This window comes from Caloenas nicobarica, chromosome 2 (assembly GCF_036013445.1).
Source record: "Caloenas nicobarica isolate bCalNic1 chromosome 2, bCalNic1.hap1, whole genome shotgun sequence".
Classification (NCBI taxonomy): domain Eukaryota; kingdom Metazoa; phylum Chordata; class Aves; order Columbiformes; family Columbidae; genus Caloenas; species Caloenas nicobarica.
Genome location: NC_088246.1, coordinates 106,244,555 through 106,263,215, shown reverse-complemented (window position 1 = coordinate 106,263,215; position 18,661 = coordinate 106,244,555). Strand labels below are relative to the sequence as shown.

The 18,661-nt window shown below is 35.5% G+C and overlaps 1 protein-coding gene across 1 annotated transcript in view; it reads left to right on the top strand.

Moving 5' to 3' along the window:
* Positions 1 to 18,661, top strand: part of DOK6 (docking protein 6) — a 248,098-nt gene that overhangs the window by 159,774 nt on the left and 69,663 nt on the right. Inside the window, exon 5 of the mRNA XM_065629299.1 lies at positions 5,329 to 5,518. Within this exon, the coding sequence (XP_065485371.1) occupies positions 5,329 to 5,518 (190 nt within the window). The remainder of the gene's footprint in view (positions 1 to 5,328; positions 5,519 to 18,661) is intronic.

The following is an 18,661-nucleotide window of genomic DNA, read 5'->3' as shown; positions in this document are numbered from 1 at the left end:
TTTCATTCTCTGTAAAAGTAATTTGAAAGAAGTAATCCAAATGGAGAGTATACAATGACAGACCATGTTTACTGTGAAAAAGAAATCAGAATATTCAAGAAAACATTGGTTAAAAAATAGTTATGTATAGACAGTGCTACTAAATTCACCCTTTAAGAGCAGGCACTTTTCTTTGGTGAAGACTCTATTCATATCGATTATGAATACTAAATAATAACACTAAAGTAACTGAACACTTGTTCCAAATCACATTCTATTGAATTTTACTTGTAACACTGATGTAAACAGTGAAGAAAATAGGCAAATGTAAAAATGCAAATTATTATCCTGAAGAAAAGGCCTGTTCCATCCTCTGCTGCTGCAACTCATGTATTGTTACATTTCATGCCTGGGATGTCAATATAGTGCTTTTCTACTATATGTTAAATGGTGCCTTGGCACTTTTTTTTAAATGCATTATAAAGCTAATTTTGATTTTAGTAGTCTAGAAAAGTTTGAAAGATATTCACTTTTTAATTCTACTCCCTGCCTAATATTTAAATTAATATATCATAAAATTAATTCCTTTTTAAAGTTTTTCCTCTTTTTCATAACATTTGTTTTACCTTTATTTTTTTATTTTAAAAGATACCACAGTGCAACTGTCTTGCTTCCTGGGTTTAATTGCAGGAAATTCGTAAATTTCTGTTAGTAAAAATGTAGCTTTTCATAGTGAACAATGTCCTTGAATCCTCAGAAGAGGATTATGACTTATTTCTTTGTGCTACATATTGAAATTACAAACTACAGCTGAAGCACAGAGATTTTGTAATTACGTTCACAAAGCTGACTTGTTTTAGGGCATTTCCTAGGGTCTGTAGAATCCCTGTTTGTAATTTACTACATAAAAGCATTTTGCATGTTTTCTATTCATCTTCTGTTATCTTTAATTCATTTTTATACCTTGTTTAAAAAAAAAATTAAAAATAAAATAAACCAAACATAGCCAGCTTTATTCAGTAAAGAAACATGTTAACAGTTTTAATAGCTGATTAATCCAGTTAGTTTTCAGATTCTTCTCTACATTCCTACTTATTAGTGAAAGAATTTAATTTATTCATGGTAGCCTTTATATTTTCACTGAGATGTTAATAAACATTTCCACACATAGAAGAAAAGCAGGGTAATTATAAGCAAAGGGATAAAATTAATTTTGACATCCTGGTTCCTCACCGTGCAAAGCAGGAAGGAATTGTTTTAATAGACCTGACATATGAATGAATACAAAATGCTATGGCTTCAAGACTTAGAGCCTTCTTTCCATGTGAAAATTAACTAAAGAGGATCAGCAGCAGAAGTCACACAGAAGCAGAGGGAATTTCTTCCAGCTAGAAACCGAATGTTAGCTTTTAAATCCTCTTCTTATATAGTTCCCACCAACCTGGCTGCCTCCATCCATAAGTCATTTTTCCCTTGTATTAAAGCTGAAATGAAATGAAGCATCCAGATTTCAAGACTGCAATGTTATGCGCTCAGTTTTGCAACTGGGCTGATTTAGGCAAGGGAATCCAGAGATGAAATGGCCAGAAGCAGGATCACTGGGCCTCACAGTGGTTTTGCTTCCCTACTACAGCTGGACTTTGATCTGGAAGACTGAGAGCATTTCAGAGCTGCTGCCAAGTCTCCATCTCAGTCAATATGCTCATTTTAACAAAGACTCTTAGACTCCTGTGCTCTGCAAAAAGTTATTAAAGGTGATATTCTTGCCAAAGCCCAAATGCCGAACACCTTTACATGCATGAAGTGTATGATGAAGCATTGCTCTGCTTATTCAAGGAGATGGGAAAGAACAGTTACATTGAAAAGAGTGGAGTAGTAAGTGTAGCAATATATCAGCATTTTTTTTCTCATCCTGGCCCCTCCACTCCCTGAACTTTGCTCTCACCAATTTTAGAGGAAGGAGGAGGATAGTGATGCTGAGTGCTGAGGAGTTGCACCTGCTCAGTCTCGGCCTAGTCTTGTTGAAGAAGATAGCATCTACTTGTTCGGTTTCTTACATATTCCTATTTTTTGGGTTCCTCGTTAACTTCTATTTACTTAATCTTACTATCCAGTGAACTGTTATTATCTCATCCCACTCGTATGCAGATGGTGACTGACCCACAGAGAAGCTAAATATCCTATTCAATGTGATTCAGAAGATCTGGTGACAGAATTCAGCTGGGATTCCCAAATCTAACCTATGAATGTTTGTTCTTGCCTGGATGAGTTTAGGGGAAAAACTTGCCTCTAAAAACTGAATTATTGTATTGCCATTACCATCACTGAGACACTTGTTCAAATATTTTCTGAAATGGAAAATTGGACCCTGATGTTTAATTCATAAAATAGTTTAATGATATCCACATCTTTCCACGTTCTCAATTTCCCACTACTCAAAAGTGTTCACAAGTTATTGTTTCGAAAGCAAATATGTCCATCTTTAGTCCTCTCCAGCACATATGTTTGTACACTTGCTTTTCTTGCCAATTTGAGCAAGTTCCAAGGGTGCTACATTTTGTCCTGCAGCTGATGTTCGGTTTAATCAGACATACTTTCTTTAATCCGTGACACCTCACCTTAGACACCGACCTCCCATGCAAAGTCAGCAAATGTTTCCTGACAGTTTGAGGATATGATATGTCCTGAATACCCTTCATGCAATAATATCCTTGAACACTTCAGAGAAGTTGAGCATTTCACGAGTATCCTGGTAACTTCTAAAACAGGTTGAAATATTTTGTGCCTTCAATTCAACAGTTTGAGGTTTACTTCACAAAATAATTACACCTTTTATCTGCTGTCTGAGGCACTCTGTTAGCGAAGACAGGGAAAGGGAAAGATTTCCATTCTTGTATAGTGGGCCCATTCCCCCGTAGACACAGTGTGATTTCATGTAATGTAAAAGAGAGGCTGAGAGAACCAGCCAGTATGTCGGTCACCTGTGTCTTTCTTTCAAATAGAGGAGGTAGTTACAGGAAGTAACAGCTTGGCAATGCAAAACTGGAGTCTAATATATGATAAAAGCACACCTGCATAGCTCCTAGGCGTTCTTGCATAACCATCACAGTGACATATGGACACTGAAAAAGGGCATATACGTATATATATGTAAATATAATCCCATTGCAAAGTGTAAGTTATCTTGTTCTCCGTCATTCCGTTCCCAATGCAGTCATTGACCCATACTCCCATGTAAGTCTTTCCATTTACTACAGTAGGCGTTAGGTTAGTCCTGTGTCCAACTCACTCCTCTGAGACTTAAGGGAAATTTGCAGTGATCTCAGCAGCACCTGCTAATCTATTTGTGCTGTGTGTCAGAAGACTTTTACAAAACATTAGGAGTTTCACACTGGGGACCTTAGCATAAAATGAAACTTTTAGGGCTATACCCATTAGTGTGATTAATGAGAACCAGAGTCTGGCAGAAGAGGTTGAACGGCTCTGAGACTGAATGAATCAATTGGGGAGTCATTAATAGGACAAAATTAAATTGACTGAAACAGAACAACATTGGGGCTGACAAGATTACTTATAGCTATGCAGGATGGCAATTCTAACTGCTCACCCAGCAGTTCCCTGCTTCCATTAATTCCTCAGTCAAACTTTTGCTACTTTATTGACACACACATGCATATACTCACAGATTTCTAACATATTTTATATTGTCATTTATTTGCAATATTTTCACTGATTTGTCAGAAAAATAAATATCAAATATTTTTAAAAGGGAGATGTAATGTATGTGATATTGAATGTCAAGCACATTGAGAAGCTGTATCTAATTTTGACTGTTTTGATAAATTTGTCTCACTTCATTCATCTTCTGATTAGTTTAAATTCCTTCCTAATTTTTATGAGGCCACCATAAAAAAAATCAGTACAAATGGTGGATTGAAAATGTTCCACACCAGACTGTCATTCATTTATTAAGTTATTGGAGAAAATTTTCCTGTCAGATGTCCCTTTAAAGTACATTTTCCCAGTACTTTTTATTGAATGAATATTGGTTGTGCTCATACTTTAAATCATTCTTACCTTTTTTGTCAACACCCTTCAGTGCAATAGCATTACCATTTTGCATTTCTATTGTATTTCAAACATGAACAAAAATCGTGAGAGGAAGTTGTGAATCAGCCACGCTCTCCCATATTATGCTATTAAGCACTAAGATTTCAGTGCCTTTGGAGTTAAAATATAGGCTAGCACTGCCAGCTGTACAACCTGAAATTTAGCAGTTTTTCGTTCTCTGTAGAAGCAGCTCATAGAAACATTTGTTATTCTTCAAAGAAAAATACTTTTTTATTTAAAATTCTCTTGCTATTACTCTGGTTTACTACCTTCCATATGAGTTAATGGTGTTTTATATCATCTTGGGGTGTGGGTTTTTGTTTTTGTTTTGTTTTGGGTTTTGTTGTTGTTTTGGTTTGGTTTGGTTTTTGTTTTTTTTGGTTTTTTAACGATAGTTTTTGCATTGCTTATTAAATCACATGCAATTCAGGCACTTCAAAAAATTGTTAATGCCCTTGACCTCTTACTGCAATGAGGTCACTCCACAGTGGAAGTGCAGCTGATAGTAATTGATGTCATGACAATAATAATATATTGTGTTGAATTGGATTTTTCAAGAAAGCAGTAGATGATTAAAAATGTTATTAATTTGACAAATAATAATGGGTTTGGCAAATAAATAGAAACTGAACACAAAGAACGTAATTTTTAACAAGCTCCAATAAGTAAATCTGGCTTTGCAATTTCAAGGACAATTTTTCTAAGGGGCAATGGTTATACATACATGTTTTGCGAAGGTACATGTAGTTCTTTTCCTTGACAAAGGAGCCTCTATTGGAGTTCAAGTCATTGTGAATTTTGATTTGCAAAGAGTCATGGACCTTAATGTGAGAATAAAGGACTTCAGTTAAGTTGCTGGGGACATCTGTCAAAGAAGACTATGCAGATCATCTGTGAGAGATGTTTCGATCTGCTGCATTATTTATAATGAAAAGGAAATGAAGAAGATTCTCCTCTTATAGAATCATAGAATTATTTTGGTTGGAACAGACCTTTAAGATTACTGAGTCCAACTGTTAACTCACTCCTTTCATGTACACTAGCATGGCTTCTTAAACATCAGTGGATCTTCACCTCTGTTCAGGGCTAGAAATTTGGCCTTTATTTCTGATCCATTAGTAACTAAAGATATTTTTGGTGGTGGTGGTGGTTTTTTTCCCCAGTATAAAATTTTGCTTTGACTGGTGACGCCTTATTTTGTTTTGTTGTGTTGTTGTTTGTTTTTTTTTTTTTTTCCAGAACGATTCAATGTATATCTTATGCCTACACCAAATTTAGATATCTATGGAGAATGTACAATGCAGATCACACATGAAAACATCTATCTCTGGGACATCCACAATGCGAAGGTCAAGCTGGTCATGTGGCCTCTGAGCTCTTTGAGGAGATACGGACGTGACTCAACATGGTTCACATTTGAGTCTGGAAGGTAAGAGCTAAGGAGAAGCAGCAAGAAGAAGAACTATGCAGTGATTTTTGAGCAGCAGTCTGATAAGTTCGATTAGCCTCTCATTATAAAGAAAGATGGAATACATGGCCTCTCCATAGACTTCCATTTGTTGAATATTACTTTTCAATATATTTCAACTCAGTGTTTGAAATAAACATTAATATATCTTATACTTAAAATGAGCTTAATCTTCCTCTGACTTATTTAACTGCAGTTGAATTGTCATTCTTAAGGTTTATGAGTCTCACTGTCCTTAAATACTAGTGTGGTATAATTTGAGTACTTTTGACATAGAAGAAATTAATTCTGGATCACGGAAAAGGCTTATCACACAATATGAATGGAATAACTTCCATTATGGTAGATATTACTCTTTTTGGATGTTCCTGATGACTGATTGCCACCCTAGAGTATAATTGCAAGCAGGAGTACAGAGAACATTTTGAACTCATAATAAGGCTTTTAATCCTTGTTGCCATTTCCATCCTCAGATCAGTTTTAAATGTTGGTGGAGCTCTGTTTTGCCTCCATTTCATATCTTTTTAATGCATTTTGTATCTTACTGTGAACTCCAATGCCTTTTCTGTGTTTCTGTGCAGAAATAACTCTGCATTTATCACTGTCTTTGGAGATGTTTCATCTTGTATTTTATGGTTCTAGACTTTTCTAAGTTTTTCATATTCCCCAATGCAGACCTTGAATTTTCTGAAGCAATCCAGGAAATTACAGATGTCTCTACACTCTTGGGTTAGCCACACTGCCTTGTTAAAAGTCCTTACACACGTTTTGATGTGTACTTACTTATTCAATATCATTAACAAATACTCGCAAAAGTACAGCTGGTGATAACAAAAACATGGATCAAATGGACCCTAGAGCCTAAGGTGGTTATGACCAAAATTTCTTTTCAGTTTGTTACAGGTGGGAGTTACCATTTAGCTTGTAACTTTGTATATCCAGACTGATGTCACTTTTCTGTGATGACTTCATCATTAACAATCATGAAGATATCATTTTTTTTTAATTTAATATTGTCTTACTAAAAATTCGTAATGCCTGATCCATATTTCAATTTAACTTCAATGATTAAGCTGTGGGCCTTATTTAAATATACAATTTTAGCAAGAATAATTTACTAAATCATTCCTTCCCCTGGGCCTCAAAATACCTCATTTGAAATTAGTTCTAAGAAGTATACCTATGCAATACTAGAAAGTGAATAAAATGCCAAAACCAGTGCCTGAAAACCACCATACTATTCTGGGGAAAGCCAACCAACCAAGCAAGCAAATAAATAAAGAAACAAAAACCCTAGGATTTAGCTTTATCTCATTCTTTGTGAATATCCCACTCATCTGACTCTTTGGCTAAAACTGTATTAGCAAATATGCATTTTATTAAAGGAGGAGTTATTTTTTAGTAAAAAGGTAATGACCGAAGACTTACTATTCAGAGTAGCATATCTATCTGTGAGTAGAACCACTTCTTTTAATTGATTCTGTAGGAAACTATCTTTGGAAATTGACATTGACATTAATTAAAATTAAGCTCTTAAAACTAATTCAGATTAACCACTTAAAGATGATTTCTTATATGTCTCAAAATGTGTGTAACTCTATACAGTTTTTTGATTATGAAAATGTCATTCTGTATCATAGTGATTTTTTTTTAATAAGATAGTTGGTTTTGTACTGTTTTGTTTTAATCTATGGTATATCGGTATTAACCAATTATGTATAGTGATCGTATATATTCAAGTAAAATGTGAGGTTTACCTCTGATTTTTCAGGCCTGCTGCAGTATTTTAATTGCATATTAGTTTCTGAATATCATCTTCCCCTACAATCCATGGACCATGCAACCCGATGAAAAGTGGATTGTTTTCCTGTGTTTTATTGTTATGAGCTATCTCTGCCTTTATGTGTCATGATTTATTGTCTTTGATCTGATTCCTCACTTTTGCCTGCTTGGGATTCCTTTATCTGTCTGATTTGGAAATGCACAAAGGCTAGATTTAGACTGGCAGAAATATATAGAGGCAAAAAAATAGGACTAGAGAGAAGTCAGTATCTTCAATAACATCTGAAGTCTATATAGGGCAACACTAATGCTCATTTAAAAATCTGTTATTGATTTGTTTGGGGTTTTGTTGCTTTTTTTTTCAATCAGCATCTTTTTCATCTTTCCGAACATTGTTTGCTTTGTCCCTTGGTCTGTCAGTACCTTAATACACTAAATTCCTGATGCATGCTGTCTTATCAGAAGTGAAGTACTCATCCATGTATTATGAAAATGCTATGCAGTAAAACTGTTGTTGCTTTAATTTTTCCCTAAGGCTTAAATACTAAATGTAAACAATTGCTTTAAAGGATATTTTTAAAGAGGTTCGTATTTTTTACCGTGTTTTAGCACCTATGCATATATACCTATGTGGGTTTGCATGAACATTAAGAGAATAGTTTTATGTATTTATTATCCATCCTCAGTTTTGGTATTACTTTGTTTCAGAAAATAAATCCCCTCCATTAAAGTAAATGGACATATTCACAGAGATACTGTGATAAATGGATCAAAATTAAGTTTTCAGGCAATTAAATTTCTCTTTAACTAAATATATTTTTTGCATTTAAATGAAATATGGACTCAGATGTATAAAACTAAACTGTTCACTTGTCTAATGAAAGGCAATACCTACACAATTGGGAGGATGTCTAAAATACAGGAGGAATGAACACATTCTTTTAAACTGCCTGATTTTTCTATTTAGTTTTGCACAGAATGGGAATTTGTAAATATGTATCTCTGCACTACTTATGAAGTTAGACCCATCCTTACTTTTCATTATTTAGTGAACAAATGAAAGTAAATATTTCTTGCACAGTGATTCACTTAATTTGTGTTCTTCCTTATCCAATCTCTTCTGAGATTTGTGGAACACACAGTTTTGTGTGGCTGTGGATGGAGAGATTCTCATTATTTAAAGCACCTGATTAGGGCTAATCCCATGCAATCTATCCACTGATCAGAAAATAGTAATTCACAACTCCATTAGGCACTACAATAGCTTTGTGCTGATTAATACTGTGCATCCAACATGGTGAATGGATCCCACAGTAATTTAGAATACCTGAGGTAGGAGACTAGCATTTATTTTTCCAAGAGCTAGGCTTTCCACCTGATCAGCTTCACATTGGTTTGTGGAGTTTTAATGTTGAATCATCAGTGAGTCAACAAGATATCCATAATTCGTGGACATTGATAATGTATTCAGACACTTCATTGTCATTATTTTGGGTATTGGATGTATTGGAGACATCGTGCCTAGGAATGCAGTTGATCTGCACAAGTGCATTTATTTCTCTTCAAACTTTTGGAGCTTCTGTTTCATGTATGTGGACATTAGTCCCTGACCGTCTCTGATTTTAAGCCCGTGAAATGGCAAGTGTCGTCCTTACAGAACTGCCTGCCTAACAGTCCAGATGAAGGTACTATAAATTTGCACTGGATTGCATTAATTACATGCAATTGAAGAAACATACCAGAAAAGTAGTAAAACAGGTACGGGTGAAATATCTCATAGCCAGATCAGGTGTGAAGAGAGTTTTCAGACTCCTGCCAAAGTTACAGGATTCGTTTTGCTGATGTTGTAAACCAGACAATCCATAACAAAGGCCATAAGCAATGTTCACAATTCACTCTCTGGAAACTGCAAAAGGCAGTTGTCCAAACTTTCCTTTTAGCAAAACAAGCTGGCTGAGGTACCTTTTTGGGAGCATAGGAGGAGGGTCCTAAGAATTCGGAAATGTTTTTCGTCTCTCAGGGTGAGGCACTGAGAAAAGTAAACACATATGGACTCTTTGTTCCTTTTGAAATGTTCTTTCTTATGGTTTTCTGCAATTCTGCCTTTTACATTAAACAATATTTTCTATGTATGGAATCTTTCTGGTCAAGTTAATTAAGTGCTGGCCAGAAGTATTAAAAAAAATAAAAAAGACAAGTTCATGCTGAAGTCAAGTGAAACGCAGTGAGAAGAACCAATGAGGGGATGGGCTGTTTAGTTTCCAGCCAAGCAGAGAGGTGAAGGCAGTAGGTATGTTCTTGAAGTTTTGAGAACAGGACCCACAAATCCATGACATGATCCTTTTTCTGAAATATATTTTCGTCTGTTTTGTAGACAACATGTTGAAATTTAAATTACTTCGAATATTTCCAAGTTTATTCACACTGCACAGAGAGACCCACTGAACTACATTAAACTATTCCTTCTTTGTCTTTGATTTTTCTTTTTCTTCATCAGAGAAATTCTAATGAAGTGTGGTATTCTGTCACTTCTAAGATCTGGAATCTGTTTCTTTCGTTGGCAAAAATATTAAGCTCAAGCATTGCAGAGTGGTGACCTGAGAATTTCTCAGGGGTTTTTTTCCCTTTATGTGACCCAAGACTGACATACTGATTTCCTCAGTGGTAGATACACAGATGCTAGAGTTATCTGAAGCAGAAAGTTCAGTGTTTGCTTCAGGCACTACATCTGACTGAAATCTTTCATTTGTCTGTCAGTCCTCTGTGGTGATTTTTAGTGTTAATGTGAAATATATTAGTCAATTAACCCTTAAAATTAAGTTACAGGAAACGTCCTCTTTTTCCCTTAAGAGGAGGGGCCCCTTACGTGCTCATGAGACACTTGTTATGGGACTTCATACACCGATGTGTGTATCAACTCAGGTCTATACCTCCCTGGAGAGAAGCATTAAAATTAGAATTAAAAATCATATATTATAGATCATTATACATGATCATTATAAATCATAAGCTCATCATTATAAATCATACACTTGTCATAAAATTTGTAAGTCAGTTTGGGTTGAGCAGTACTATGAGCATTCCTGCAGCTGCAATAAATAGATTTGTCATTTCACATAATATTAGCTCAGAGCTCTCAGTATCACACGCTTACTATTTAAGTTTGTTAGGATCTTTTTCATCTTTTACATCTTCATAATATTTTCAAAAAAGCCTAATAACCCGTGATGTGATTTTTTTGTGGTTTTGTTTTATCTGTTTTCTCACTACCTCTTCCCTTTTTTCTTATATTCTTTCCCCAAGTGGTACGTATTGCTAAATTCTGAAAATAACTTTAAAAAAGAAACAGGAATCTCTTATATGTATCATCCTCTTGCTTCTTCAGTAATCACATAGCTCTAGTTTTTGGAAAAGTGGCATTTTTGCTATTGAAAAGTTTAGTTAGTTCTTATTATTTAGCAGTGCCAAGGTTACACTGTAATATGTTGTAGTTCTGTTCCTACTTTTTTCCCTTCCAATTTCATTCCAACTCTTAATTTACCTTCTGCCAAATTCTTGACCTGGAATAACTTCTGTGTTAGTTATTTGTTTCACTTAAATCCTACTTTAAAAGGAGCTCTGTGTTTAACTCATCTGCAGGACTTTTACTCTGGTTTTGATCATGGTACCTAATCGAAGAACTCTTTTACTAGTGGAAACTTATTGCATTTTCTCTCTGCCAAAGCTCCTCTCAGACTGGTCCAGTGTTGGTAAGTCAGAGTGTGTTCCACTGAAACTCACACACAATGAAATTCTCCACAGTATAACTGAGTGCGGCAAACAGAGAGAAGGGATTATATACAAGCTTCTTTATCCTAAATGTCTAGTGTGCCTTCTAAAGCGTTCTGCTATTTTCTAGTCCCCGCTTGACAAATTCGGCCATGATATACACACCTACAAAAGACTTTCTCCAACTGACAAAGAATGCCTGAGCCATTCCACTTCACTGCAAAAGCTCTAATTTTGATGAGAAAAACAATTATATCTCAAAAAAGACAAGCTATTGGAAGAATGAAGTTATCTGTACTAAACTGTAATTTTACCACAAATAGATTGAGAACTCAGTGACTCCTAAGACAGAGCAGCAAGCTCAACAGCTGAAGTTGTGTAGCATAGTAATGAACTAATTTATAAATTCTAAATTAATATAAATGAGCACATCAATAATTCATTAATTTGCCATTGCCTAACCAGTAAATTTCCTTATGAATGTGTACTGAATGAATCATATGTAGTTTGAAAAAGAGTCACCTAATGTCTGTCCAGTTAACACAATAAACACACAGCTCAGAAGGAAAGCCATAATCTCTGTGGTATTTATACAAGTGGCTCGTATTTGCATATTTTACAACCCAGAGGGCACAGCATGAGTTTTCAGCTGATCACTAGATATCCAATGTAAATGGTATAATTCAAATGTTACAAAGCTTTTTAATGAAATAGCTAAGAATTGTGTTGTGTTTGCCTAATGTATTAGCAGACAGCAAGTTATGTTCCTTCTGATGATCCTGAGATAACATGAACTGTGCCATTCTGCTGAAATGCACAGTTTGTCTTCTCCCTTCACAATATGGTTGTATGTCATAGTGAAAATAGGACTTTTTAAAAAATATTTTGAGACCAAACACCATTTTGCTTTCAGATGGCTTTACATCCATGCTTGAGCCCAGATTTGATATTTATTTACCCTATTTTGATTGTCCCTTTTTCATATATATGCTCTGCTGTAAACAGACATTGTTGGATTAATATTCCTGATGATGAATATGACTAACAAGGTTATTTCTGTGTAATATGTGGGCAGAGAAGAAGCAGACAAAATAATTAATACATTCTTAATCACATAAGGACTCACTTATTGTTTCAACTCTACATTTTAACCTTTGAATTCCACAGTGAGCAGTAGCAATAATTAGTCTCGTGGCAGTTCTGAATAACTTGAAATGCCTCAGCAGCAGGTCCTTTTCTCTCTAAGAGTCATGATAACATTTAACCTTCTACCTCAAAATACAGGACTGAAACATCTCAGAATTCAAAAGTAACATTTAAAAAAAAAAATCCCTCTTTAAAAAAAGTCAACAACAAAACTGAGAAACTCATGTATACAAAATGATAGTAAATTTCGTAATGCTCTTCTTTTTTTATAGAGATATCATTTACAATAAGTACCAGGGTGTCTATTTTAGCAGTTAGATACTGTTGCATTTCTCCCCCACCAAGCCTATTTGCATGAGCTGATTGAAAATCCTGAAAGTGGGCACCTAATTATCTATACAGACAGTAGGAGAGTGTTAAACATGCCACAAAGGCCAATCCAGAAGGATACGTTTTTTTTACAGAGAACCATCTAGCCAGCAAGAAAGCTTAAGCACAAATAAATCCTCCTTTTCTCCAAAGCTATCACTGTAGTATCATTGATGGAGGAGGAGGTTTGAAATGTCCTCTGTGCTGCGGCTGTGTACTGTACAAATATAGAAGGAAGTAATCAAAATGCAAAGGCTGGAATTTGCACAACAAAAGCGCCTTGTTCATGAATATGTAGGAACCTGTGCAAACCCTCACTCGCACTTACACACAGGGAGCATTACAGAAGCATAAAGGGCCACGATTTTAAATGTTTGTGAGCTTCCTTTGTTGTCAGGAACTGTGGTTTCTCCACTTCAGCTGGCACACATGTATATTCTAAAGGTCATTTTGGTGTCTGAACAGTTGTCTCTTGTATGTCACACATGAGATACTGCAATGGAAGTTTTATTTTTCTCTCAGTCTTGGGACTTGATTATAGTGGAATCAAGTTGAGTACATCATGACTGCCGGTCACTGCTCGTGAGCTGAGAAAGCTGCTTTAGCTGGCTGGTCTTGGAAGGTTTCCCTAATATCTGCCTAATTCCCCCTTTTCTTTTGAGTAGCAGTAATTCATTGTTCTCACAAAGAATAAACTCATTTATAACACACCTATTGACATCCTTTTTTTCAACTTTGCTATGACATATTTTTTTCTGGAGAATGAGGGTAGCCGGTAAATTCATTTGGTTCAAAAAGAGGTCAGTAGAGTGGTTTTGGCCTTTACTGTCATACACTGATGTACAGCAGTTCCAGAAATACTTCTGTATTTTGGATATAATAATAGTGTGAGAGCAGAAACTCTAGTATGGAGATTTCCACAGTGATTCTTTTTTTTTGGTAGCTGTATTCTGGCTTTTCTTTAGTAAGTTAAATGCCATTACCAACAGAGCTTTATTCATAAGTATTTTAGATATACACATTTCCAAACATGCTTACATATGTGATCTCAGTGCACCCAGGTCTGTGTTGGAATATGTAACTGTGGAGGTTACTGCCTTTTTTTTTTTTCCTATTGCTGTAGTTGTTTACAAATTTCGTTTGCAAAAATCAGTCATGAAGGAAATGAATATTTTCATCCAACTTAATTAATTCATTAATTATAATCATTAATTTTTTAAAAAATCTGTTCTTCTGTAAAAAGCTATAGGTAAACAAAACCAAGACATGAATATTGAAAGTTTGCATTGATTTGCTTTTTATGATAAAAGGGTTTTTTTTCTTTTACATCCATACAAGCCAGAGAATACCTCGGATGTTTTGGTTCAAACCTTTAAAACATGCTAAAGATCTCTGATATGGATTCTTCACCACTTCTCAACAGCTGCACCCTTAATGAAATCCAAGTTACTTTTAGTGAAGGTTTGCTACTAAGGCAAAGACACATACAAAAATATGTTTAAAGGCATATATAATATAATATAGAATGTGTTCTTCCCCAAATGGGTATATAACTAAATAGGAAGACCTGAAAGAACTATCAAATTGATCATTAGTGAGTAATTCCTTTAATTTTTTAGCTAGTGATGGTATATGCTGGTTGAATGCAAATCCATGTGATAAATTTCAGGTTTTGTTTTCACAGAATGTTCCGCTAAGTAGAAAACAAGCCTAATAATTGAAAACCATGTCACAGCCTTCCTAGCATTATCATACATTATGCCCCCCTCATGTCTTTTATTGCAACTAAGTGTCCTCTTACTCTAATTTAAATTAACTAAAGAACAGTCAAAATATTGTCACATAGGGGAGATGGAGAGCACTTTACAGGCACCACCGGCTCAGTGGCATTCTGGAAAAGTCAGGCTATTTTTGAGGTGTGTGACTGGTCACACAGGCTTTCTTTAATCTTCCTCTTATTTATAAGGTACTGAAGGAAGGTTTGTCCCTTAGCCCCTGTTAGAGGAAATGCTATTAGCTACCGTGTCCCTCCTAATAGTAGTTCTTTGCTATCACAGTAAGTTATTACTATTATTGCACTATTAATAATGCTGTACTCTGTGGTGTGTGATTTATTTCTGCTGTGAGTAGTCATTTGTCACATATTTTCAAAAAACCTTCCATCTTATTAGAAAGAGGGGAGGGAGAGGCAATGTCTATTGGGATCCCTCAATCTCAGCAGCTACAAATATCGTTTGATCTTTCTGACTTTCTGGAAGAAAACTCAGGACAGTGCTATAATTCACTCAGATGCTTCATCTACTAGATTATCCTGTCAGTGGCCAAAAAGTCAAATATAACATTGCACTTGCGTGGCTTGGTTGAACCAGTGCAACAAAGCAGATTTTCATATTTTAAAGATTTTTTTTTTTTTAATTCTTTGTCCAACTTGGAAAATACCTTTTCTTTAAAACGATACTTCAGATGACCCCTTATACACTTTTTGAAAACAACATTTTGGGATGAATGACCGGAGAGATTTTATTTTGCTGAAATGTGTGCTATTATGGCTGAAATTTCATTACGTTTACAATAATGGTAAAAAATATCACTTATTGCAAAACTGCATTTATTAGTATGCAGTATTTAAAAACTAAAAAAACCCTAAATTCTCTGACCATAAGCTTGATCTACTGTCAGGAAAGGGATTTGAAGGGCAAGAAATGTTATAGTTTAGGTGATGATTCAGTGGAAAACCCTGAAGTTCTTTCAGATGATGACCGAAGGTGCCCAACTTATTTTTTTGAAGAACAGGTTGGATCAGCTGTATTTCTGGTGAGTTACTTATCTAAGAGTACTGTCACTGCCACCAGAGAATAAAGAGTGACAGCAGCAATGCGAACCATCACTGGGCTGGAAAGGACTGTGCTAAAGCTGTTTTGCACACACATTGGACAGCAAGTGGGGGTGGACAGAATGGGCTAAGGACATGGAATAGGAGGAGACAGGAATGTGGTGATGAAATACATGGGCTTGTGAGACAGAAATAGATAGGGACTTTTGAGTAAAACCAAAAGGTAGCTGGTTTGCTGATGGAATTGTAACAGCATTTGGAATATATGTTGCATTTTAGGAACAACATGTAATCAGAAAGTGTGGAAGACCTGAGCAAAAAGTAGCAAGAAGAAGTTGGCCAGGAAAAGTGCTTGCCATTGTGAGATTTTGACACCACCATCTCAAATATTTCATTTCACGGGTACTTTCCCTTTTTATGGGAGGCTTCTTTAAGCCCCGTTGGACCAATTTCTCAGAGAGAAAAAGAGAAAAAAATCAGTATGATTAGCTCTCAGCCTTAGAAGTGCAGATGAAATGGAGGGCAGCCAAGAAGAAAGTATTCAATGCATGTGGAAGTAGTGTCAAATAGCTGGTAAAAAGAACCATCAGAGAAATTAGAGCAGAACTAGTAATACACAGAAATAGAAATGTATATTAGCATTTATCTTGAGACTAATATTCTATGATATGAAAGATCCCTATAATATGAATGTTCCAGAGTGAGAAAATGGGAGAGTACTTCAAAAGACTTTTTAAATGTTACCCAGGATACTTGAAATTATTTTAATGGCATACATGAAATAGCCACAAACTTGCCCAAGCTATTATGTGTAAATGTCCAGGGAAGGCATGGTCTCCTTTTGCTGCGTAAGAGCTATGAATATCCATTATATATCATTCTGCACATAAAGGTTTTGTACCCTTTCTCTTCTACCACCTATAATGCTTCTTTTTTGGTTAACTATATATAAATGTTTGATGAAGCCAGTAAGTATTCCATCTATAGTTCATGTTTTTTTTAAAACAGGTGTACAGAATCATGGGCAGAAGGGAACGTTCCAGTGTTCAGAGTAGTTCCACAGCTGTTATAAATTTCTTATAAAAATATTACTAAGACAGTGCAGAACAGTAGAAACCTAAACTCTGAACTAATGAAATAGATGAGTAAGCTCCAGTGTAAAATCAGCTTGTTAGTGTTTCTTCACAGCAAAGGACAATTGCTTTTTTCATTTTGCTTTCTAACAATACCTCAAATTCCCTGGGAAGACAGCAGGCATGCTGTGCTTAAAAAAATTATGCATTAGAGAAGATGCATTTCATACTTTTAGCTTCTACTATCCTGAATTTGTTTTGCAGCCTTTGTTTTTTCCACTCAAGGTGCATTTCTTGTCAATTAGCAGCATCTCATGATAAGCGAAAAGCTGGTCTGAAGGAATATTTGCCCAGAATAGATGTTGGCACATACACACAATGGCCACAGTTCTTGCCATTCTTACTTAAATCCTTTTGTTTGAAGCAAAATCCTCACTAAAGATAGCAGAAAACTTGTCTTTATCCAGTACAGCATCAGTAGTTTCATACAGGACTCATAGATATTCAACTAAGAGAACCTAATCAATGCAACTGGTTGTATTGCAGAGGTCAAAATACACATTGCATCCCATGAAGTTTTAGAAAGGTGATACATCAGATACTATAAGAAAATACGTGGGGAGCCCAAGTATGTAACTTTAAACTGTAAACACTGCTTTCTGCTTATTTTTCATCTTTTTCTATGCTTTTTCTGTCATTTTTCTGCACTATTTGATATATGTGATTCTTTTTGATGATTTTCTTTTGCAAGACTCTCGTTTTTCTCATGTCTTTGTTTTTTTCACTTGTTCAATCCACTTGTAGCTTTTCCTTCCCACTCACTTGTGTAATTGAAAGGAGCGTCTTCTTTTATATAATAAAATTTTACAAAAAAAAAATTTTGAGGATTCTCAAGCCCTTATGAAGTTGTTATAATACTTACCTGAACAGAAACTACAATTGATTTTAGCTATCAGGCTAATGAGAAATCTTTACAGAGAGTTTCCCCACTGCTGGAAGGACTAACACAAGAATAGTATATACACAATCAAAGTTGGAATCAGAAATGCCAGGTGAATGCAGTGTGGGTTCTTTGATCCATAACAGAATTGCTGCTGTTTGCAATTGAGATAATAGGAAAAATCTGTCTACTTCACTTCTGCCTGGCTTATATCAAAGACAAAAAGTTAAAACAAGTGGAAGGGAAGTCATGCTTCCTCTCTAAATTAAATACCACATGTGGGAAGTTGTTGGAAGTTCAATGATTTTTTTATACTTGTGGTGGGACCTGTACATTTTCTGTAATAATTTTTTGATGTTATGTTATTGTTGCACATCCAGTTTACTACCAAAGACATTATCTGACTGATTGTATGCATGTCTAGTTAAAGTTCAAATGAGAGACATGGCCTTCAGCTAAGACTTCAGTTCTTAACTGTCAGCATCTGAGAAATAGATCTTTTAAAAAAAAAAAATAAAATCTCTGCCTTGTTTCATCCCTGGTGCCTTTGCCTCTCCCAGGGGTTGCTGCTGTGGCAGGCTGCTCCTAAACTGGAGCTGACAACCTGCCAGTTTTGAGGGTAGTGTTGATGAGTCCTTGGATATCATTAGCATATGCTAATTACTCATTAATCTATGTACATAGCATGGTGAGTGTCTCTGAACCAAACCTGCGTGCCCATAGTATTTGCATATGACTTTCTGAAAATTGCTCTGTGGCCACCGTGGTCAAAGCAGTAGCTCTCATACCTTGAAGATGAAGAGAGTGACACTGGAAGAAGACAGCAGTGTTTAAATGCCCATCATGACAAAATCACAGTGTACTGAAAGTTCCAGAGAGTTGCTGACCATAAATGCTTCAAGTGACCCAAACCTTTATTGATAGTGTATTTAAAAGAGGAGAGGATGGCACATACACTTGAAATACCTTATTTTGAAGTAGTCAAAACTCAAAAAGCTCAGCATAGAGTGCTCAGTGTGTTCTCCTCCACATTTCTTCACACTTTGTGTGCCCCACTTTTGAAATGAGAGAATGCAACATTAATTTTCCATAAACTGGGAAAACTTATGTTTTGAATACACATTATAATTAAGTGTGACTAATTTGCTTTTTATTTCCTGGTTCTGTGGTTCTAAACCTGACTCTGTATTCGT